Source organism: Heterodontus francisci, unplaced genomic scaffold (assembly GCF_036365525.1).
Source record: "Heterodontus francisci isolate sHetFra1 unplaced genomic scaffold, sHetFra1.hap1 HAP1_SCAFFOLD_216, whole genome shotgun sequence".
Classification (NCBI taxonomy): domain Eukaryota; kingdom Metazoa; phylum Chordata; class Chondrichthyes; order Heterodontiformes; family Heterodontidae; genus Heterodontus; species Heterodontus francisci.
Window position 1 is genome coordinate 694,750 of NW_027140566.1, and position 25,143 is coordinate 719,892.

The 25,143-nt window shown below is 43.0% G+C and overlaps 1 protein-coding gene across 1 annotated transcript; it reads left to right on the plus strand.

The window, feature by feature from the left end:
• The first annotated feature begins 2,930 nt into the window (after nt 1-2,930).
• On the plus strand, nt 2,931-24,879 carry LOC137360153 (deleted in malignant brain tumors 1 protein-like). Its single transcript, XM_068025701.1, has 5 exons — nt 2,931-2,987; nt 3,369-3,683; nt 15,746-16,060; nt 20,446-20,723; nt 24,631-24,879. Exons 2-5 carry the CDS (start codon nt 3,371-3,373, stop codon nt 24,877-24,879), a joined length of 1,155 nt encoding a protein of 384 aa, XP_067881802.1. The 5' UTR covers nt 2,931-2,987; nt 3,369-3,370.
• The last annotated feature ends 264 nt before the right edge of the window (nt 24,880-25,143 follow it).

Consider the following 25,143-nt stretch of genomic DNA (forward strand, 5'->3'; position numbering starts at 1 on the left):
AGATCAGTTGAAGTTTACCTCGGGATGGAGGCCGACCAGAAGAGTTTGGGAATAATGGGTATATTCCCTGTATGTGGAGGTGATTTGGAAAACGGTACACAAAGAAATGCATTCAAACATTTTCAAGAAAAATAATGAGAGCGGTTACAAATTGTGAGGAAGGATAAGAGAGCCAAATGGAGGAGTCAGCAGATATGAGTAGTGCAGATAAATGGAAATATAGTAATGATTGAGAAAGGGGAACGACTGAACATTTATCTGAGATGGTAAGAAATAAACTGGTCGAATAGACAAATATGGGAATCTCGGTTATAGATTGTTTAGATTCACTTTCGGGATATGAGCTCGCTGGCAAGCCAGAATTTACAGAACAACCCTACTTAGCCAGATGGGATGGCGGGGTGTTTTCTTGAAGCACTATCGTCATGTTGGCGATATTGTTCTGCACCCATGTGTACTCTATCCCTAGTTTCCCTAAGAAGGTGCTCATGGGTTTTCTCCTTGAACCACTGGATTATCTGGAAAAAAAAGTCCAGTGTTACATGGGTGGTTACAGGCTGAAATGATAAATGCATGAAGAGTAGGTGAAATGACTGAATGGATTGAAGAAGATTCACGGACTCTACAGAAACACTGAGATTGGAACCGTTTATCAGTAAATACTGAAAGATTATTCCCCCTCGTCTGTCATTGGGTCACTGGAAAAGGGGATGTATGGGAACTGACTATTATCACGAAAAGTTGGTAGGAATGCTAAGGTTCCTACTGGGAGGAAGTCACACACTATTTACATTATCGAATTAGGAGCATAAAGAGACCAATGAGATAATAGTTGGGAAAATGTAACACATTCAAGATTCCTCAGAAGGCACAGCTGAGGACAGGAATTGGTGTCCCGTTGGCAATAATATATCACCAGAGTATACAAAGAGACAACAATACATGGGAGATATATTTTCACCAGGGAGTTGGGGAGCAGGTCAACACACTGTCTGCAGTATATAACGTTGTGAATAGAAAAACACCCGGAGAGCTGTGAGACAAATTGTGATCAGGGGGATTGGTACAGATGAACACACCGTCTATAGTAGATAATGTTGAGAATCGTAAAAACACCTGGAGATCTGTGAGACACATTGTGATCAGGGGGATTGGGAGCAGGTCAACACTCCCTCTATAGTATGTAATGTTGAGAATTAAAAAAAACACCTAGAGATCTGTGAGACACATTGCGATCAGCGAGATGGGGAGCAGCTCAATACACCCTCCATCGTATATAATGTGTTAATAGAAAAACACCTGGAGATCTGTGAGACAAATTGTCATCAGGGGGATTGGGAGAGTCAACCGACAGACTGCATTTTTAAAAAGCATAAACACTTAACCAGTAAACGGGAGGACCATTGATCGAACATCATTAACGGGTAAAAGAATATGGCACGTCGGCGAGGCAGGTGACAAGAGAATCGGAACAGCAGCAACTTAGTAAGACACAGTCAGCAGGGAGTTAGGAGACTGACAGATCCTTCATCTTGTTTTGTTTTGTTTGAGGAAGCTATATATTTTATTGAACAGCAGAAAGGCCCAATTAAACCTTTATAGAAACTTTGAAAGTTACAGGTGGAAGACTTTGCAGTAAATTAAAAGGCATCGGAATCTACCACAGGATCGGAAAATCTTTAATAGAATTTAAATGTTCCCATTCCTTCTCGAACTTTAGATCAGAATACTGAATTCACTGAGCGTGCCATCACCAGTGAGTTGAAAAGCAGATCCATCACCACTCTCTTCTCAGGGCACCTACACAGGTCATCAATGGTCAGAGCACCATCAGCACACATTTACAGGGCGATGGGGAAAGGGAGTGGGACTAATTAGACTGCACTGACAAAGAGACAGCATAGGCACCAAGGGCCGAATGGCATCCCTCTGTGCTGTTTCATTGTAAAATTCTATAAGGGAGAGGATCATCACCACCGCCTTCTCAGGCACCTTCACACTGGTATTACATAAGGCCCACCCACCGCCACAAGGGAAGAGTGTATCCGGGTGTCAGTGTGTGTATATGTGAAAACAATTCTGGATACATTTAGGCCCATTACCAATATTAATTTGATGCAGAAACTGTATTTTCTGTTTTAAGGAATGAAATCACATATCCCTTATAATTTCTTCCGCAATGTGTTGGGAATAATGACCCTGCAGTTAGTTGCATTTGTGTCTTTTCTTTCTGACAGTTTCATTCATTTCTTTTCCCAGTGAACTCTAATTGTTAACTTCTCATTTCAGGCAGACCTGGGAACAGTAAGGCTGGCCCGTCAGGTAATCGCCTTTTTTTTCACACTATCTGCTATCTCTCTGCTCCAACCCATCCCATTAAATATTAAGCTTGGGCGACAGTCGCAGCACCTTTTTGATCACGTTGCCCTGTTGCTACTCAGAAAGGGAGTGTGTCGCTCATTGTGATAGTAAAGATCTTTAATTCTAGCTGACAGATGGTTGCTGCCTTCATGTGGAGAGACAGTAACTGAGGGTCTCTGCAGAGCAGAGTGAGAATAATCAGCTCCACTCACACTGTTACCTAGCTAAGAGATGACTGCTGTCTTCATGTGGTGGGACAATAATTAAGGGTCTCTGAAGAGCAGAGTGTGAAGAATCACCTCCACTGACATTGTTGCCGGTCCAAAGGTCCACCTCACCAATCTGTGCTGACATCCTGATCACATCATCATCCAGCCCTATCTTTATTGGCTGTGTTGGGTGAGGGGGCAATTTCCCCTGCTCTTTCGTGGTGCTGGGATCTTACTGTGTTCGCCCAATCAGTACTGAGCACTTAAATATGAGATCATTACAGCCACGCCCATCTCCCCACTTCTGCCGGTTAATTCGACTCTGAGCCTGTCGCCACCTCGTTCCCATTGGAGCAGTTGTGTTGGTGGGAATATCCGGCTGTCTCCTGGTTCCCTGCTCGTTTGCACCGTTTATTAGTATTTCAGTTTCCTTTTTCTTTTATGTGTAATATTTACTTCGGGTTTTATTAGGGTTCTGAGTGCAGACTGATGTTCCTATCAATTCATGCCTGGTGAATGGGGAGGGTTCGTATGCTGGGAACCTGTGGGTTTAACACACTCTAACCGCCTGCTGATATTTTTGATATTTTACAGAGATGGTGAAGCTGAGACTGGTGAATGGGGGCAGTCGGTGCGCTGGGAACTTGTGGGTTTAACACACTATAAGCGCTTGATGATATTTCTGATGTTTTACAGAGATGGTGAAGCTGATACTGGTGAATGGGGGCAGTCGGTGCGCTGGGAACCTGTGGGTTTAACACACTATAACCGCTTGATGATATTTCTGATATTTTACAGAGATGGTGAAGCTGAGACTGGCGAATGGGGGCAGTCGGTGCGCTGGGAGAGTGGAGATACACTACAGGGGACAGTGGGGGACTGTGTATGGCTCGTACTGGGACCTGCAGGACGCCGCTGTTGTGTGTTGGGAGCTGGGCTGCGGAACTGCGGTCTCTGCACCAAGCTGGGCTCACTTTGGGGAAGGGTCCGGACCCATTGTGACGTTGAGTGTGAAGTGCAGCGGGACCGAGGCCGCTCTGCGGGACTGTGAGTCAGCTCAATGGGATCACTATTCCTACCCACACTCCTATGATGCCGGTGCCATCTGCTCAGGTAAAAATCTTTCTCAGTCTCCCGTCTCCCACCGCGGCTGATAGAATCTGGGAAGAAGCAAAAGTAAAACAATCCGGGATGGTCGGTACCTGGAAAGTCAGATGTTAATAATTCCAGTAATTTCCGGTTAGAATTAATGTTAATGTTCGGATCACTGTTTAAAATTATATCATTAGCACCATATTTATTAAACATTATCCACCGGCAGCAGCAAATACCTGATACTCAGCACATTTACAATGCAGACAGAGCAGTTTCCATTGAGATTTTCCCTTGATCCGCAGTGAATTATCTGAACGGCTGGAAATGTCACAACCTCAATCCAACTCTCCATTCATCAACCCAGCAGCCGCTACCTGACATGCACTGTCAGACCGGCTGTCCGCCTGCAATCATCGCTTGGCCTCAGATCTGATGTATTACACAGATTGTGAAGCTGAGACTGGGGAGCAGGGGAGGGAGGGAGGCAGGTTTCTCAGCCTCGGGGAGCTGAAGTAATGGGTCCGCAGTTATTGTGGGTATCACAAGAGGAAACTGCGCGTTAAGATCCCACCGCTGCCTGCGCATTGTCTTTTAAATTTTAGGAAATACTGAGAAAGTAAAATGCACAGAATATTAAACAAAGGAGCTAAGATAGTTCAGGAAGTAGCTGCAACGATTAAATTCAACACCGTTGAACTAATGGAAGAAAAGAGGCGCGTTTGCCTGAAAACATGGCCAGTAAGGAGGATTGCAATAGTCTTCAAGAGGATAAAGCGAGGCTGGTGAAGTGGGCGGACAGGTTGCAGATGAAATTTCTTGCAGAGAAGTGTGAACTGATGCATTTTGGTTGGAAAACGGAGGAGAGGCAATATCACAGAAGCACTGAACTGTTACAGTGCAGAAGGGGACTAATCGGCCCATCATGACTGCATGGGCTCTCTGAAAGAGAAATTCACTCAGTTCTATTCGCCGGCCTTCACTCCATAACTCTGCACATTCTTCCTTTTCATAGAACTGTCTAGTTCCATTTTTAATGCTGCAATGGAACCTGCTTGCACCACGTTCTCAGACAAACATTCCAGATCTTAAACACTCGCTGCATGAAAAACGTTTTTCGCATGTCACTTCAGCTGATCTTACCAAATGCATTAAATCGGTGCCATTTCCTTCTCGATCCTTTCACCAGTGGAAACAGTTTCTCTCTACGAACTCCATTCAGAATCCTCATTATTTTGAATACCTCTGTCTATTCACCTCTCAGCCTTCTCTTCTCCAAGGAAAACAATCCAAACTTATCCAATTTATCTTCATAACTGAAATTCCTCATCCCTGGAACCTTGATGTTTCTCATGAAACGTCTCTGTATTCTCTCCAATGCCCTCACATCTTCCCTCAAGTGCGGCGCCCAGAACTGGATGCATTACTCAAGCTGAGGACGAACTAGTGTCTCATACAAGTTCAACATAACTTCCTTGCTCTTGCACTCTATGCACCTATTAATAAAGTCCAGGGCCGTGTATGCTTTATTGCACGCTCTCTCAACCTAGCCTGCCACCGTCAATGACTTATGCACTATTAAACCAAGGTCCCTCTGCTCCTGTAACCCCTTTAGAATTGAACCCTTCATTTTATATTTTATCTTCAGGTCAGTCCGTCCTAAATGAATCACTTCACATTTCTCTGCATTGAACTTCATCTGCCAACTGCCTGCCCATTCCACCAACTTGCCAATGTCCGTTTGAAGATCTGTACTATCCTCCTCACAGTTCACAATGCTTCCAAGTTTTGTATCATCTGCAAACTTTGAAATTGTGCCCTGTACACCAAGGTCTAATTCACTTATACATATAGACAGGGACCTGAAGATTGAAGGATACATGGCATTTAGGAAGGGCAGGAAGCTAGGAACAGGTGGAGGGGTAGCTCTGTTAATTAATTATGGTATTAGCACAATGGTGAGGGATGACCTAAGATCAGGAGACCAGGATGTAAAAGCTGTTCGGGTAGAGATGAAAAATCATTAAGGCAAGAATTTGCTTGTCAGAAGTGGTGTACAGACCCCCTGACATTAACCACACTGTGGGGCGGGTTGTAAATGAATAAATGAATGGCAGCCTGTCAGAAAGGTACAGTGATAATTAGGGGCAGATTTTCGCCTAAATTTAGACTGGAAAAGTCAGATGGGCAGAGATAGCCTAGATGAGGACTGCATAGAATATTCTCGGGATAATTTCTTGGAACAATACCTTGTGGAGCCAACCAGAAAGTAGGATATACTAGACCTGGTATTGTGCAATGAGGTCGGAATAATTAATGACCGCACAGCTAAGGTGCCCCTTGGTAGCAGCGATCATGATATGATTGAATTTTACATTCAGTTTGAGGGAGAGTAGAGTGGGTCCAAGACTAATATTTTAAACTTAAATAAGGGCAATTATGAGGACATGAATGTAGAGCTAGCGAAAGTGAACTGGCAAATCAGGTTACGGGATAGGTCAATAGAGTTTCAGTGGCAGACATTTAAGGGAATATTTCAGAATACACAATTTCTCATATTTCAACGAGAAAGAAACATTTCAAGAGTGGGTCCCACCATCCGTGGTTAAGTATAACAGCCAAAGGTCGTATCATACTTAAAGAAAAAGCTTGTAATTGCGCAAAGATGGGACGCAGGTCAAAAGATTGAACAGAATATTTTTAAAAAACAAAGGATGACAAAAACATTGATAAGTCAGGTAGCATTGGAGGACGAGAGCAGGCTAGATAGATATATAAGGACAGATAGTAAGAGTTTTTATATATATAAATATATATACATTAAAAAAAAAAGAAAAGAGGTAACTACGTGAGCGTTGAACTTATAAAATGTGAGTCTGGGGAGTTAATAATGGAAAATAAGGAGATGACAGATTTATTGAACAGATATTTGGCATCGGTCTTCACTATTGAGTACAAAAGTAACATCCCAGTTTTAGCTGTAAGTCGGGAAATAGAAGGGACGGAGGAACTCAAGAAAATTGCAAACACCAGGGAAAAGGTACTGAGCAAATTGTTGGAGCTGCAGGCTGACAAGTCCCGGGGACCTGATGGACTTCATCCTAGGGTGTTAAAAGAAGTGGCAAGTGAGGTAGTTGATGCGTTAATTTGAATTTTCCAACATTCCCTAGATTCGGGGAAGGTTTATTTAGATTGGAAAATAACGAATGCAACTCCTTTAGTCAGAAAGGGAGGGAAACAGCAAGCAAGAAACTATAGGCCAATTAGTTTAACACCTGCCTTAGGGAAAATGTTACAAGCTATTATTAAAGATGTTATGGCAGGGCATTTAGAAACATTCAAGGTAATCAGGCATAGTCAACATGGATTTGTGAAAGGAAGATCATGTGTAACCAATAGATTGGAGTTCTTTGAGGGAGTTACATGTGCTGTTGGTAAAGGGGAACTGGTAGATGTATTGTACTTAGATTTCCAGAAGGCATTTGAGAAGGTGCCACATCAAAGGCTATTGCAGAAAATAAAAGTTCATGGTGTAGGGGGTAACGTATTAACATGGATGGAAGATTGGTTCGTTCACAGGAAACAGAGAGTAGGCATAAATGGGTCATTTTTTTGGTTGACAAGATGTAACGAGTGGTGTGCCATAGGGATCTGTGCTGGGGCCTCAACGTTTCACAATTTATAGAAAGGACTTAGATGCAGGGACCGACGGTATGCTTGCTAAATTTGCTAATGACACAAAGATAGGTAAGAATGTAACTTGAGAAGAGGACATAAGGAGTCTGCAAAGGGATATAGATAGGTTAAGTGAGTGGGCAAAGACCTGGCAAATGGAGTATAATGTAGGAAACTGGGAAATTGTCCACTTTGGGAGTATGAATAGAAGGGAAGCATATTATCTAAATGGTGAGAGATTGCAGAGCTCTGAGATACAGAGAGATATGGGTGTCTTCGTGTATGAAACGCAAAACGTTAGTATGCAGGTACAACAAGTAATTTAAAAAGCTAGGAAAATGTCATCATTTATCGCGAGTGGAATTGAATACAAAAGTAGGGAGGCTATGCTTCAGCGACACAGGGTATTGGTGAGACCACATCTGGAATATTGTGTACCAAACTGGTCTCCTTATTTAAGGACTGATGTAAATGCGTTGGAGGTAGTACAGCGAAGGTTTACTCGACTAATATCTGGAATGAGTGACCTGCTATACAAGGAAAGATTTGACAGGCTAGGCTTGCTTCCGCTGGAATTTACAAGAGGAAGAGGTGACATGATTGTAACATATAATATCCTGAGAGGTCTTGACAGGGTGGTTGTGGAAAAGATGTTTCCCCTTGTTGGAGAAGCTAGAACTAGGGGTCACTGTTTAAAAATAAGGGTCTCCCATTTAAGACAGAGATGAGGAGAATTTTTTTCTCAGTGGTTTGTGACTCTTTGGAATTCTCTTCCTCAAAAGGCAGTGGAAGAAGTGTGTTTGAATTTTTTTAAGGCAGCGGTAGTTTGATTCTTGATAACCAAGGGGGTGGAAGGTTATCGGGGGTCAGTGGAAATGTGGAGTAATCAGTTCAGCCATGAACGTATTGAATGGTGGAGCAGGCTCGACGAGTCGAGTGTCCACCTCCTGCTCCTAATTTGTGTGTTCATACGTATGTTCTTATTAACAGGGTATATCTGATACATCCTCTTTATTAATTTAAACCCCTCCAGTATCTGAATTACCTCCTCTGTAACCATTGCCCGGGGTGCATCTTCTTCCCTGGCAAAGACAGGCGTTGAGAATTTAGATAATACCTGAACTATACCCGCTACCTCCATATGTGAATCCTCTTTCTGATCCCTCATCGACCCCACTCCTCCTTTTGTCACCCCTTTACTATTTCTCTGTCTATAGAATACTTTGGGATTTCTTTTAATGCTTGCTGCCAGTCTCCTTTCAAGGGTACAATTAGAAAGTGGCTGCAGCCAAGAGTCACCTGGGAGTATTTCTGATCAAATCGTTGAATGTAGCAGGGCAGGTTGAGAAATTGGTTAATAGTCAATGGGATGTTGGCCTTTTTCAGTAGCGGTATAATGTAAAAAAGTAAGGAAGTTATTATGAACTTTTGTGGAACACTGGCTTCACCTCAACTGGCATATTGTGTACAATTCTAGGCATGGCGCATTAGAAGAATGTGAATGCCATAGAATGGGTGCAGAAAGGATTTACAAGGAAGGTTGAAGGGATGAAAGACTTCTGTTACAATGATAGTTTGTAGAAACTGTGGTCGCTCTCCTGAGAACAGAGAAGGCTGCGAGGAAATTTGATAGAGGTGTTCAAAATCATGAGGGGAATAGACAGAGTAGATAGAGGGAAACTGTTCCTCTTGTCAGAAAGGTCAATAACCAGAGAACACTGTTATAAGGTGGATGGGAAAAGAACCAACCGTGACATGAGGAATACGTTATTTACACAGCGAGTGGTTAGGAGCTGGAATGTTCTACCTGCGAGTCTGATGGAGACAGATTCAATTGTGGCTTTCAATGTGGAATTGGACAAGCACCTGAAGAGAAAATCTTTGCATTGCTATGGGGAAAGGGCAGAAGCATAGGACCAGCTGAGGAGCTCTTGCCGATAACCAGCATGGACACAACGGGCTGAATGTCCTCCTTCTGTGTTGTAAACATTCTATGATTATATGCTGACTGTTGCATCTTGCTGGTCACAAACTGTCTGTCCAGTTTTTAAACCTAAAACTGTGAATGTGGTTTCAAGGTAATTAATTGCATAATGTGAAGGGTGATCATGACAGACTGTAGAAAACTGGCTACAAAACAGTCAACAAAGTGTGGGTTAAATGTAGTTATTCAGACTGGCAAAAGGTGAGAAGTAGTGCGTGACAATCCATGCCAATGAGCTACTGCTGTGCAAATGCTTTCTATTTTTCGGTCCATTCCTAAATTTACAGTGCACAACATTAAGAAGCGGCTGAGCACACTGCACATAAGAACTAGGGGCCCGATAACACTCCAGTTGCAGGGCTGACGATCAGTGCTCTAAAACTAGCAACAACTGGAGGCCAGCTGATCCAGTACAGTTACAGCACTAGGATCCAACTGATACGGTGGAAAATTGCCCAGTTGCATACTGCCTAGAAAAGCGGGGAAACACTGACCAGTTCGCACCCAATCAACCGACTCCCATCAACAGCAAATCTTTGCTTGTGCTGGGTATGACTCCCCTTTCAACGTATCTCTCTGAAAATAATCCTCAATGTTTTTGCATTTTCTGTAGCTTTGTTAACCCGTATTGCTATTGTATTCATTTTTCTATCTGTACCCCTGAATCCCATTGCTCCTCGACACAATTTAGATTATCATTGTCCAAGGAAAATGTGTTCTCAGTCTTCCTCCCCTAATCTGTAAGTGAACATTTATCTGCATTAGAATTCATTTACAATTTCGTTAACGTCATGTTTTTTTATCACAATCTGCCTTAGTATTAACCATTGTCCCAAGTACATGTCATTAATGAATATTGCAATTGTACGTCCCTCCCTGAGTCGAAATCATTTATGCAAAATATGATCAATAGTACTCCCAGCATCAGTTCTTGTCGCACAATACTTCTTGCACAGTTCTAACTGCCCAAAGTACTTTTTAGTTTGCATACAGCTGAACACTACTGTAGATGTGACCTGATCAGGATTTTTTTTAGCTGTCGCATCATTTCTAGCCCCTTGTATTCCGTTCCTCTAGATATAAAGCCCAGCATTCCATTTGCTGTTTTTTTCCTGTCCTTGCCCATGACCCTGAAGTCTATTTTCCGTTTTTTCACCATTTCGAAAATACTGGAACATTTTAAATTCCAAATTGGACACCTCACACTTGCCAATATTGTAATAGCTTCACACAGTCACTTAATCTATTTTTTTCTTGTTGCAAATTTATGCTTAAAATATGCATAATTACAATATCGTTGATTTTTTTTCAATGGCAACATTGAATATGTCAGTTATATATGGCTTTCTATCCAGTCATCTAAATCATTAATAAATAGTGGAAGTTCCTGTGGGACGGCGCTATCACATCCTGCTAGTTAGATGATCTGCCCATTATCCCTGCTGTCTGTCTCCTGCCACTTAGCTCACGTCCTATGTAGTCAATAATTTGCCCTACATCCTATGAGCTGCAACTTCAGCCAACAATCGGTTATGAGGGATTTTGTTGTTTGCTTTCTGGAAGTCCATCTGAATAACATCCATTGAGGTTCCCTGTCCTCCACAAAACAATTGATCAGGTTCATCAGGCATGATCTACCTTTTACAAATGCATGTTGCCTCTCTCTGATTGGCTGTAACTTCTCAAGGTGATCAGACACTCCATCTTTAAATGTACACTCTCGTAATTTCCTGACAACAGCTGTTAGGTGAACCAATCTATAATTCCCTCGATTCACTCGCTAACCTTCTTTAAATAGCAGTGTGACAATTGCAACTTTCTAATTACTGTCTCAGCAGTTTGCTATCAATCATTAACAAAGTGATGGAAGGTGTTGTTTACAGCGCTATCAAGCAGTACTTACCAATAAACTACTCACTGATGCTCAGTTTGGGTTTGTCGGACCACTCAGCTTCAGGCCTCATTGCACCCTTTGTCCAAAAATGGAAAAAAGAGCTGAATTCCAGAGGTTAGATGAAAGTGACTGTCCTCGACGTCAAGGCAGCTTTTGGTCAACTGTGGCAACAAGGAACCTTAAGAAAAGTGACGTCCACGTCCATACTGATGCAAAGTAATTATGTATAATTCCCGCCATTTCCTTATTTTCATTTATAATATCACCATTGTCATTTTAATGAGGCTACATTGCTCTTACTTACAACCTATTTTAGAAGTTATTGTAAAAGTATTGTAGCTCTTGCGATCTATTTTGTCACCCTTTGCTATTTTTTGTACATCTGCCATTCACGAGAATCTGGTCTCTTTTCCCTATTTTTCCATGTTTTTGTTTTCTTTTATACTTATGATGTTACTGTGTCTTGCACACCAGTCCATAATTGATGAGGTGAGTTTGGAATTGGACCATTCAATGCGGTGGTCATTGAGTTGAGCTTACTTGACGATGGCAGGCTTGTCTCATTCATTGCATCAGGGAAGCTATGGAGATCTACAAACACCACAACGTCCCCCTAACAGTGGCCTGCTCCTCAGTGGATATCTGATTGTCTCTCCTCAAGAGACACACCATCCCCTGCTCTGCAGCCAACATACCACGAGCAGAACAACAGTATGGATTGACCTGCCACGATACACTGTAGCTGACCAAACAGCAGCAAGCACAATGACATGTACCGACCTTTCACGGAATATAATTAACAGACCAATAGCAGCCAGAACAAGAACATGTAATAACCTAAGATCCTGTCCATATTCCCATTCTCCACGACATATAAACCGATCGCTTCCACCAGTTCCACTTGTTTCTCCAGACAATGGACAGAGTACACTGCCCAAAACGTCGAGGTCTGCCAGTATTTCTGGCAACTGTTTTGTCAAGAAAGCAACAGCTGTTTTCAGAGCAGATTCAAGTGTTGTAAAGCTGTAAAATTGTCTTACTCAAATATTGCATGTTTTAGTTTTTCCTCTCCCGGTATTGCCTATTTACGTTAGATTTCCAACTTTGCTCTACCCCCTCAGCCAGCCCCCACCAGCTTCCCTTCACCCACTTACTAGTTTAAGATTCCTATAACAACCTTATTTATCCTTTATTCTAGGACCCTGATCCCAACCCATTTCAGGTGAAGCGCATTCCAACAGAACAGTTGTTTAATATCCCAGTACAAGTGGTGGGTACCATGAAAAGTAACACCTCTTTCCAAAATCAACACCTTCAACCACGTGTTGACCTCCCTAATCCCCCAACCCCACTCCCCATTCAAATGTGCAAGCGGCTTGTATAATAATCCAGAGATTATAATCCTTGAGATCTTCTTTTATAGTTCAGCACCAGGTACTCTCTGAAAAGAAACTCTTGCCTTTTCTTTCCTATGCTGTTGGTCCTTGCATGGTCCACAACGACTGGATATTTCCCCTGCATTCTCGCAATCTGATTTGAGATATCCCTCACTTCGCACAAGTTGGGCAAATACTGTTTGGGACTCCTAAAACCCTAATGATTGAACTACTTAAAAGTATCACATTATGCTCCACTCCTCCACCTTTTGCACAGCCTCCTGTTCCAACGTATCCCGGTCAACATTCTGGCTGCCCTTCTGACAGTCTTCATCCTTATCCTCACAAATAGCCAGTACATTGTTCCTGTTGGATAGATTCATTTTCTGCATATCCTCGTTCACCAACAAATCTGGATTTCCATTGCTGTGCACTATAAACTGCAGCAGCCTCATTCTGACCCTGCACCTCTCTACAAGATGTGACTAAAATCTGCAGCAAACTGTCCAATACTCCTTTTGCTGCTGTATGTTTTGGAGTATCTCCAATTCCCACTCCAGCTCTATGACCCTGTGCCAGAGAGTTTCCAGGTGGAGACATCTACTATGGACATGCTCCCTCGGGATAATTCCGTTATCCACAAAATCCTATATCCAGAAAAAAATAACTGCTCTGCGAGAACATAGGCTGTCTTTATTTAAAAGGTAAAATTATGTGTAGATGCATTTTAGCTTTAAAGCTATTTTACTGGGTAGCTAACGCCGAAACACTAAGCACTCACCAATTAACTTAGTACTTATTTGCAAATTATCCACGTCCCCTCATACTCTGACCTGACAACTGCTTCCCCTCTATTTGTCTGGTCTCTGCCTCTCTGCTGCTGCTGGCCGTGGCGCCCTGTTAAATCGGTGACTCCACTCACTTACTGAAGCTTAACAGACAAAAGAAAGCACCTCCTTATAAACCCACGCCCTCTGCCACTTAGAAGGACAAGGACAGCAGATGGATGGTAGAAGCACCATTTGCAGGTTCCCCTCCAAGCCGCACACCATCCTGATTTGGAACTATATCAACGTTTCATCACCGTAGCTGGGTCAAATCCTGGAACTCCCTTCCTAACAGCACTGTGGGTGTACTGACAGCGCATGCACTGCAGCAGTACAAGAAGGCGGCTCAGCACCATCGTTGCAAGGGCAATTCGGGTTGGGTAATAAATGCTGGCCTAGCCAAAAACCTCCACTCCCTGTGAACGAATGAAAAAAAAACTCCTTTTCCCCCTGTACACCGAATTCTTACTCTGAGCAAACTCTAACTTCCCACTATTTTCATAATGTATTCAGTTAACATTGCAATCTGTGGTAACAGTCTGCCTTACTAGAAGACTAAAAATAGAAACACAGAAAATAGGACTAGGAGTTGGCATAGGCCAGTCGGCCCTTCGGGCCTGCCAAGCCATTAAAAAAAATGTTTGATCATCAAAATCATTACCCTGTTTCGTTTCGTCCCCATACCCCTTGATCCCTTTGGCATTAAGATAGATATCCATCTCCTTCTTGAAAATATGTAATTGTTTGGCCTCCCCTGCCTTCTGCGGTAGAGAATTCCGCAGGTTCACCACCCACTGAGTGAAGACATTTCTCCTCATCTCGGTTCTAAATAGCATACCCCATATCCTGAGACTGTGACACCTGGTTCTGGACTCTCCAGCCATCGGGAACATCTTCCCTGCATCGAGCCTGCCTCGTCCTGTTCGAATTTTATAGGTTTCTATGTGGCTCTATCTCGTTCTTCTAAACTCTAGTGAATATAGGCCCAGTGGACCCAATCTCTCCTCATACGTAAATCCTGCCATCCTGGAAACCAGCCTAGTAAATCTTCTTTGCACTCTGTCCATGGCAAGGGCATCCTTTCTCAGATAAGGAGACCAAAACTGCACACAGTACTCCAGATGTGGTCTCACCAAGGCCCTGAAGTAAGACATCCCTGTTCCTGCACTCAAACCCACTTGCAATGAAGTCTAATGTTATATGCCTTTGCAGGCTCATTCAAGTTGCAACAGTTTAGACCGTTTCCAGCTGACAGTAATTACCCCAGATCAGACAATCACAGCTGATTGACTGCTTACTGCGAACTTGACTTGCACGATTAACTGCTAACATGAACTGCCTTGCAGCTTTTTTATATTACAAGTTAAATTCTAAATGTTAAGGCTAGATTTCAGTCTTACACACTAATTACCAAATTCTACACTTCCCACTCTGTTTATAACACATGCAGCTAAAGGTACACACTATGCCTAAAACCTTTGACTTAACTCGACCGACCTCAGAACTTGCAGAAGAACATTGCCCAGGCAGTCAATTTCAGTTCAAGAAGAAGGTTCTGACAACGGTTTCAATGGCAAATAAACTTGAACAAAAACTGCCAGTGATGTCCACATCCCTCATGAAGAAAAGCAGCTCCTAAATGGCCTTGTTTTGTATTTGTTCTCCTGATCTTCTCTAGCGCATCTATCAAACCCCTTAAACATTTTATACACGTCAACTCGATAATGTCTAATCATTCTAAACGCAATCTACTGTAAACAAAGTTTATGCAACTTGTCTTCATAATGTAATGCTTTAAGCATTGTTGTCATTCCAGTGACTCTGTCCAGCACCACCTCCAAAGCCAATGGTTTTGTGAAGTGCGGTGCACAAAAGCGACAACAGATACAACAGAAACATCACATCCTTCTGAGTTTTATATTCAAAGCACCAAGAGATAAAGACCAAGAATTGATCAGCGTTTGAAAGAAGAATTGTTAACTTTTGAGTATTCAGCAAACTTCTTAAAGAGGTCCTGTAGTAATTTTTGTGAGGAAAGGACACAGACCTGAAACATAACTCTCTTGTTCTCGCCACAGTTGCTGCTAGCCCTGCTCAGTATTTCCAGCATTTTCTATTTCATTTCAGATCTCCAACAGCCGCAGTATTTTACTTTTGTGTTGCTGTAGTAATTCTAATTGCAATTTGATCGATAATTTGTGTAAAGTATGGCTGGATAATCGTGTAGATAAAATTCTACTGTTTTTTTTTACCCATTTTCTATTTTGCTGTTTCTGTGCAGAGGATGATTTAGAAATTATTTGGATTTGTATTTGTTTTCAATACAGGAAAATCTGAACTTCGATTGGTTGGTGGGATGGACAGATGCTCCGGTCGGGTGGAGGTGCTACATGGACACCAGTGGGGGACGCTGTGTGACCTTTACTTTGATATGGAAGACGCCAAAGTGGTCTGTGAGCACTTACAGTGTGGGACAGTAAACTCAATCCCAGGAGGAGCCCGCTTTGGAAAGGGTACTGGTGCAGTGTGGAAGGAAAATTACAGGTGTCTGGGGAACGAGACGCGATTGTGGGATTGTCCTGTTTCATCCTGGGAACAGTTTAGCTTCTCACATGAAAACGATGCAAGTGTCATCTGTGCGGGTGAGTCATCTCAGTCAATTCTGCTTTCAAGCATCATTGACTATTTCCACAAGTCTCTGATTCACTAGTTTTGCTGATCCCATGCTTCCTTTGTCACTAAGATTCTGAGATGTGTTTGTGGGTTTATTGGTCTGAATTAAATTACAAATGAATCAAAGCTTCACTCCAGTAAACATTTAATACATACAATGAAAAGTTGGTAGTACTTCGCGTCATATAATATCTATTTCTGGGTAAATCTGGGGCATTTTTCATGGGCTATAGAATCAGCAAGATGCTCCCAGGACCACTGCCATGGAATGGATATGTTGCTCGAGCATTGAAACTGTTATCAATGTAGGCAGTTCAAATATGAATGATCATGGAATTCTCTGCAAAGATCAGCTGTTCAATAGAAAACACTGTGAACTTGTTGCAAGATACATAGTGTGAGATATATTTTAAGTTCCACAACACCGATTGCAATAAAATGATATTGAATGACGTAATTCGTTATTTCACCAATGTGCTATGTCTTTGAAAATGTCACAAACATGATGTAAATTTAAATTCGCCCAGTTTCCGGGATTACATTTATCTCTCAGCCAGCACCCTCATATAACAGAATATCTGCTCAGTTATCTGATCACTGTATGTGGGACATTGCTCAATGCAAAAGTGCTCCCACGTTTCACAACTTAAAATATAGGTAATAAAAACAGTAAGTGCTGGAAATACTCAGCAGTTCCGGCAGCATCTATGGTGAGAGAAAGAGTATCAACCTTTCAGTTTGTGGATCTTTCATCAGAACTTCGAGATTTAGCAGTTTTTTTAAAGAAAGGGGAAAACAAGGAAAGAATGAAAGGAACGCTCCGTGGTGTGGTGAAAGACAGGAGAGATGAAATGGTAAAACGGACAATGCACAACAAAAATATGTTGGAATGGGCCAAGTAAAAAGCACATTTCTAGAGGAGGTGCAAATTGGAAGACAAATATCGTCCAATAAAGAAAAAAGGGGGAGGGAATATGATCTGAAATTGCTGAACTCAGTGTTCATTCTAAAATGCTGTAAAGAGTCTAGTGGAAAGAGGAAGTGCTGTTTCTCAAACTTATGTTATCCTGCATTGGAACTGTGTAGGAGAAAGAGGAGAGAGAGGTCAGAGTGGGAGTGTGGTACACAATGAAAATGACAGGCAACTGGAAGCTAAAGGTAAAGCTTGCAGACTGAACAAAGGTGTTCTGCAAAGTAATCACTCCACTGTGTTTGGTCTGCCAATGTAAAGGAGACGCATCATGATCCGTCAATACAGTAAATACAGTATACGAAAGAGTAAGCAGTACAAGTAAATCGTTGTTTCACTTGGAAGCAGTGTTTTGGGGCTTGGATGGTGAGAAAGGTGGAGGTAACAGGGCAGTGGTTGGAACTCCTGCGCTTTCATGGGAAGTTCCTGTGGGAAGGGGTGTTGAGAATGATTGAAGAGAGTATCAGGGTACATTTTCTATACTTAATAAAGAAATAGGAGGCTTATTAAAGCAGGAATATTCTGAAGAGATCATACATTTGGAGTATTTGTTTGATGGTTAGCATTGCTGTAACCCTCTCAAGTCGTTTTTTTTTGCGAATGCAGTATATGACATTGAAAGAAGTACAAGCAAATCGCAGTGGGGGGGGGGGGTGGGGGTGGAATCCTCGGTTGAGGAAAAAGGAAGACACATCAGAAACGCTGTCATGGAAGGTAGCATCATCAGAGCAGATGCGACGGAGACGGAGAAACTGGGAGAATGGAATGGAGTCCTGATAGGAGGTCCTTACAACCACTGTGGCTTTCAGGGCCCTCAACCGTGTCTGGCCCGTTTCCTGCACCTCTACCCTCTCCCCTTTCCATCCCTCCCAGAACCGTGACAGGGTTCCCCTTGTCCTCACTTTCCACTCCATCAGCCACCATATCCAAAGGATCATCTTCCGCCATTTCCGCCACCTCCAGCGTGATGCCACTAACAAATGCATCTTCCCCTCCCTTCCCCTGTCAGCATTCTGAAGGGATCGTTCCCTCCGTGACACCCTGGTCCACTCCTCCGCTACCCCACCACCTCATCCCCTTCCCACGGCACCTGCCCCTGCAATCGCAGAAGGTGTAATGCCTGCCCATTTACCTCCTCTCTCCTCACTATTCCAGGCCCCAAACACCCCTTACATATGAAACAGCGATTTACTTGTACTTATTTCAATGTACTATAATGTCTTCGCTGCTCACAATGTGGTTTCCTCGACACTGGGGAGACCAAACGCAGACTGCGTGACTGATTTGTGAACACCTCCAACAGTCCTCAAGCAGGACCCTGAGCTTCAAGTTGCTTGCCATTTCATCACTCCCCCTGCTCCCATGCTCACATCTCTGTCCTGGGATTACTGCAATGTTCCAGTGAACATCAACGCAAGCTCGAGGAACAGCATCTCATTTACTGATCAGGCACTCCACAGCCTGCCGGACTGAACATCGAGTTCAATAATTTCAGAGCATGACGGGCCCTCCATTTTACTTTTATTTTTAGTTGTTTTTTCTTTTCCCTTTTTAATTTTTTTTTGTTTTTATATTATTTCATCTTAGTTTGTTCAGTTGGTTTACCCACTGTTTTTTTATGTTTGTACTTGTGGCTGTTCAATTTTCATTCCGTTAAAACCCTTTCTGTACTAATGCTTTGTCTTTCAACACACCATTAACACATCTTTGCTCGATGTCATTCTGGTCAGCTATTCTGTAACCTCATCCTATCTAAACCTTCTCCTTTGTTATCTCTTGCCCCACCCCCACTTAACTTGCTTATAACCTTTTACGTTTCTAATATTTGTCAGTTGTGAAGGCGGGTCACTGATCTGAAACGTTAACTCTGCTTCTCTCTCCACAGATGCTGCCAGACCTGCGGAGTATTTCCAGCATTTCTTGTTTTTATTTCAGATTTCCAGCATCTGCAGTATTTTGCTTTTAATTTGCTATTTCTCAAACTTATGTTAGCCTTCATTGGAACTGTGTAGGAGAAAAAGGAGGGAGAGGTCAGAGTGGGAGTGGAGTATACAATGAAAATGACAGGCAACTGGAAGATAAAGGTAAAGCTTGCAGACTAAACAAAGGTGTTCTGCAAAGTAATCACTCAACTGTGTTTGCTGTGCCAATGTAAAGGAGAAGCATCATAATCAGTCAATACAGTAAATACAGTATACAAAAGAGAAAGCAGTACGAGCAAATCGTTGTTTAACTTGGAAGCAATGTTTGTCGACTTGGACGGTGAGAAAGGTGGAGGTAACAAGGCAGTGGTTGCATCTTCTGCGCTTGCCTGGGAAGTTCCTGTGGGAAGGGTTGCTGAGAATGATTGAAGAGTGCGAAGAGTGTCACAGAGGGAATGGTCCCTTTAGAATGAAAAAAGTTGAGGGAAGGGGAAGATGTGCTTGGTAGTGGTATCACATTAAAGGTGGTGTAAATGGTGGAAGATCATCTGTTGAATATGGAAGCTGATGGAGTGGAAGATGAGGAGAAGCAGAATCCTATCATGGTTCTGCGAGGGGGGAAAGGGTTAAAGCAGAAGTATGGGAAATGGAATGGACGTGATGGGGCCCTGTCAACCATGGTGGGTGGATGAGGAGGTGAGGATAGTCCTCGGATGTGGAAAAAGGAAGACATATCTGGAAGCACTGGTATGATCGGTTGCATCACCAGACAGATACAATGCAGATGGAGAAAGTGGAAGAATGTGATAGAGTCATTCTAGTATTCGTGGTGTGAGGAATCATAGACAAGATAACTGTGAGAGTCCCCAGAATCAGAGACAGAGATGTTGTGGAAGGGAATGGAAGAGTTGAAGATGGACTATGTGAAAATGAGGGGGAGAAATTGGAAGAAACGTTGATGATGCTTCAAGTACAGGGCGAGAGCAGGACATAACAGTACATGTGGACAGGAGGACAACCTTCAGTCCCTCAGGTCAGTCACCTGTCAGCATTAGTGACTACAAATCAAAAGTGCTTCATTGCCTGTGAGGCGACTTGAGATGTCATCGGAAGCATTGTGGCAACGTAAACTTGTCTGTTTCTCTCTATATGGGATGAAAGGAACTGTCATCTGTCAGGAGCTATTTAAAGCCCCTGCACCACCCTTCGGTCTCATCACTTATCCATTGCCGGAATGTGCCGCGCTCAACCCCAGTTCATTTTACCCTTGGCCCCCAGTTTAGTCAGCGGAAGCTACTTGGTATGTCTCCAAAATGTATTTACTGAGAAAAGGTAATGGTGAACAACATCTGCCGACAAGCCTTCTGAACAATGATGACAGAAATAGTAACCATCAAAATTAATATCTTTTCTGGTGGCAGTGAATTATGCTTCAATTTCACCATTGTGTTTCATATTGTAGATGAAAATTGGTCACTAAGGCTGACTAACGGGGGAAGCTGGTGTGATGGGCGAGTGGAGATTTACTACACCGGCAGCTGGAGGAGATTACAGGACAGACTCTGGACCCTGAATGATGCCAACGTGGTCTGTACACAGCTGGGCTGTGGTGAAGCGACAGCCGCTTATAACTATTCAAAGGACGGAAAGAGTGAAGGACCCATCTGGGTGAATGATGTCCAATGTGGAGGAAATGAATTGCAGCTCCAGAACTGCAGTTTGTTCACATTGAATTCGTCTCTCACTGACTGTATGGATGTTGGGGTCCTGTGTTCAGGTAAACAAATTCTTCACTGCTTTTACAATAACAACGAAGTGAAATGTCTAATCTGCTGAGAAAAGTGATAATACAGGTTACTTGTTCCTGGGTGTCTCAAACCAGTAATTTCATTTGGGGTCAGGGGATGAGGATGGTGGGCGGTGGGGGAGCTGGGGATGGATGGGGTGGTGTGCAGGGAGAGAGAACACGGACACAATTAAACAACAAGAACTTTTTTCTTACAGAGCTTTCAATAAACACATCCATCACAAAGAGTTTATCAGGAATGTAATCGGACAGAAAACTGACACAGAGCCAGACAAAGAGATGTTAGAGTGGGTGACTAAATCTTTAGTCAGATGGTTGGATTTGAAGAGGCGGAGACACAGAGATGTTTGGGGTGGAAATTCTCATCTGGGTGGTAAGATGGTTAAAGGCTAGACTGAAAGTTGTGGGGGATGGAAGTTGGAGATGTACAAGAAGCTGGATTCAGATAAATGCAGAGCTCTCGAAATGATTCAGGCTGGAGGAGGTTATACTGATGGCAGGGGGAGAGCATGAAGGTGTCTGAACATGAAGATCATAATTGAAAACTCGATGCATTGGCAGCAGGGATACCAGTGAGTGCAGTGACGTTCCTGAGAGGGGCTTAATGGAGGGCAGGCGACAAAGCTTTGGATGAGCTGATGTTTCTGGAGGATGCAGGATGGGTTATCACCCGGGAGAACATTGAAATATGCTGTTCCACAGACAACAAAGCATGGGTGAGCATTTCAGCAGCAGATGGGCTGCGGCAGGAAGGGAGGTGAATGATGATAGAGGTGAAAGATCTCTATTTTGTGATAAATAGAATACAGAATTGGACTCTCAGCTGTGGTATCAAATCCGGCGTCGAGCTTGCAATCAGTTCCATTGTGCAGTATATAAGTGCAGGTAGCTGTGTGGGAGTTGTTCTGGTGTAAGTTTCATTAGGCTCTGTATAAAAGTAGACAGATGTTTTGGACCAGATGCTTGAAAGTTCCATTGTGCAGCATGTCAATGCAGGCATATGTTCTGGGGAAGTTGTATTGTGCAGAATGAAAGCCTCGACCGATGTTTTTTTTTTAGAATTAGAATCAGAATATTTCAGCGCAATACAGGCCCTTCGGCCCTCGATGTTGCGCCGACCTGTGAAACCATCTGACCTACACTATTCCATTTTCATCCAAATGTCTATCCAATGACCACTTAAATGCCCTTAAAGTTGGCGAGTCTACTACTGATGCAGGCAGAGCGTTCCACGCCCATACTACTCTCTGAGTAAAGAAACTACCTCTGGCATCTGTCCTATATCTATCACCCCTCAACTTAAAGCTATGTCCCCTCGTGTTTGCCATCACCATCTGAGGAAAAAGACTCTCACTATCCACCCTCTCTAACCCTCTGATTATCTTATATGTCTCTATTAAGTCACCTCTCCTCCTCCTTCTCTCCAACGAAAACAACCTCAAGTCCCTCAGCCTTTCCTCGTAAGACCTTCCCTCCATACCAGGCAACATCCTAGTAAATCTCCTCTGCACACTTTCCAAAGCTTCCACATCCTTCCTATGATGCGGTGACCAGAACTGCACGCAATACTCCAGGTGCGGTCTCACCAGAGTTTTGTACAGCTGCAGCATGACCTCGTGGCTCCGAAATTCGATCCCCCTACTAATAAAAGCTAACACACCATATGCCTTCTTAACAGCCCTATTAACCTGGGTAGCAACCTTCAGGGAATTATGTACCTGGACACCAAGATCTCTCTGTTCATCTACACTACCAAGAATCTTCCCATTAGCCCAGTACTCTGCATTCCTGTTACTCCTTCCAAAGTGAATCACCTCACACTTTTCCGCATTAAACTCCATTTGCCATCTCTCAGCCCAGCTCTGCAGCCTATCTATGTCCCTCTGTACCCTACAACATCCTTCGGCACTATCCACAACTCCACCGACCTTCGTGTCATCCGGAAATTTACTAACCCACCCTTCTACACCCTCTTCCAGGTCATTTATAAAAATGACAAACAACAGTGGCACCAAAACAGATCCTTGCGGTACACCACTAGTAACTAAACTCCAGGATGAACATTTGCCATCAACCACCACACTCTGTCTTCTTTCAGCTAGCCAATTTCTGATCGAAAGCTCTGAATCACCTGCAACCCCATACTTCCGTATTTTCTGCAATAGCCTACCATGGGGAACCTTATCAAACGCCTTACTGAAATCCATATACACCACATCCACTGCTTTACCCTCATCCACCTGTTTGGTCACCTTCGAGAAAAACTCAATAAGGTTTGTGAGGCACGACCTACCCTTCACAAAACCGTGCTGATATTTCGCTAATGATAGTTTGGGGTTGTTCCAACGAACATTTATTTAAATATGACAGAGTGGAACTTACAACATATGAGATAGTTAATGATTCAGATTTAATACCGATTGGTTGCAGTAAGTATTTTTTTCGGACACAGCGGCATTCAATACATTCCATCGTTTCACGTCAGAAGTTTACAGTGCCGAATGGTTACTACACACTCAGTCACTGGACAGAGTAGAGTATGTCATCTTGTTCTTTAGTTAGGTAGATGTCCAGCTCCACCCAACATTTATGTCCGCCTACAGAAGCCATGTGTCTTCTCCGTGTCTTCTACTTCTCCATCTGATGGGTCACATCCTGATTCTTATTCCCCAAAGTGCCTGACGCAATTAGTCCAATCATTTTTGTCTCGTCCAGATTAAATACTGGTTTCCTGCTCAGCCAGGAGGTCTACACATCTGGAGTTCAATTGTCCAATGACACTTCCTGATCCTGTCCAACATTTTGCAGAGAGATCCTGTTTTCTGCCCTCTTTGTTCACTCCAACAGTCATATATTGATATAATTGTTAGTTTAGATCATTGATATTTTACAGACAATAGCAATTGATAATATGCCTCACAAGTTTCGTCTGCTCATTGAACATAATAGCAGCAGCCTGTCTGGACAGAGAGGTCTGCATATTCCCTGTTCAGACGTATGGTTTATCTCTAAAATTACTCAAATGTCTTCATTGTCAAAGACAGAGTCCCATCCTTACAAAAGTAAGTGATTCTGTTATGCAATTAATATTACATCGATTTATGATAATGTTATAATCAACACGACCCTGGAACATAGTTCTACACGAAGATACTGCATATTGCAAGACTGATGTTCAAGGGTAGAACTTGTGGACGTTACATTCTCCAGTATGAATTGGAAGTAATATATAGGTTGGATAAAAGAAATTCTGGCCTTGCCAGTAACACCCACACCCCATGAAAGAATTAAAAAAAAAAACAGAAATGCTGGGTGACATCTGGCCAACAATCTGGTAATATAATCCTGAATGGATCAATCACATAAAGCATCATCGGGTCCTGCTCTTCTTTGCTAAAACCACCCGTTAGACAATGATCATCCAGGAAGGCAAAGGAAACGCGCAGCATATCTTCTCCATCATAAATCTTCCCCCTGAACCACTCCCCTGCCTCGTCCACCCTGAACTCCAAAAATAAATGAGAGGACTCCTAGACTTTTTGTCACAAAGTTCAAAAATATCTGTTCAGTCGCCTCCACAACTTACCTTTCTTCCCCAATCCACCGGGCCTAACTTCCTATCAGTTGTTCAACCCCACCCCGCACCATCACCCTGAATTCGCTTTTCTTGTTTCTCTCCTAGAGTCCTTCACGCTCTCTCTGAACCTATGCTGTTGATGAAATCCACGTCTTGCTGTGTGCGCCTTATTTCTACTAAGATACTGAACAGAGACATTCCCTTCCTGGGTCCCATGACAGCTGACAATATTAACGATTCTCTCTTTCTCTCTTCATGTTCAGCCCCCTCTCCTTCAAATCAGCAGTCATCATGCCTCTCCTCAGAAAGAAACCATTGACCACCTGTCCATGCAAATTATTGCCCCAGCTCCAACTGTTCGTTGCTCGCCAACGTCCTTGAATGTGTTGTCGCCTCCCAAATCCATGCTCATCTTTTATGGACTGCATGTTCCAATTCCTCAAATCCGATTTCTATCCACACCACAAGACCAGAATAACTCTTATCAAAGTCACAAATGTCATCCTAAGTGATTGTAACAAATCTAAACGTTTCCTCCTCCTATTTCTTGACTTGTCTACAAACGTTGATATGATTGATCATGAAATTCCTCTCCAACCCCTCTCCATTATCCCCTGGCTGGGTGGGACTGCACTCAGCTCGTTCTAGTCTTATCTGTGCAGTCATAGTCAGAAAGTTACCGGCAATGTCTTCTCTTCCCGCTCCTGCAAAGTCACCTACAGTGTCACCAAAGGATCTATCCATTGATACCTCATTTCTCATTTACATGCGGCCTT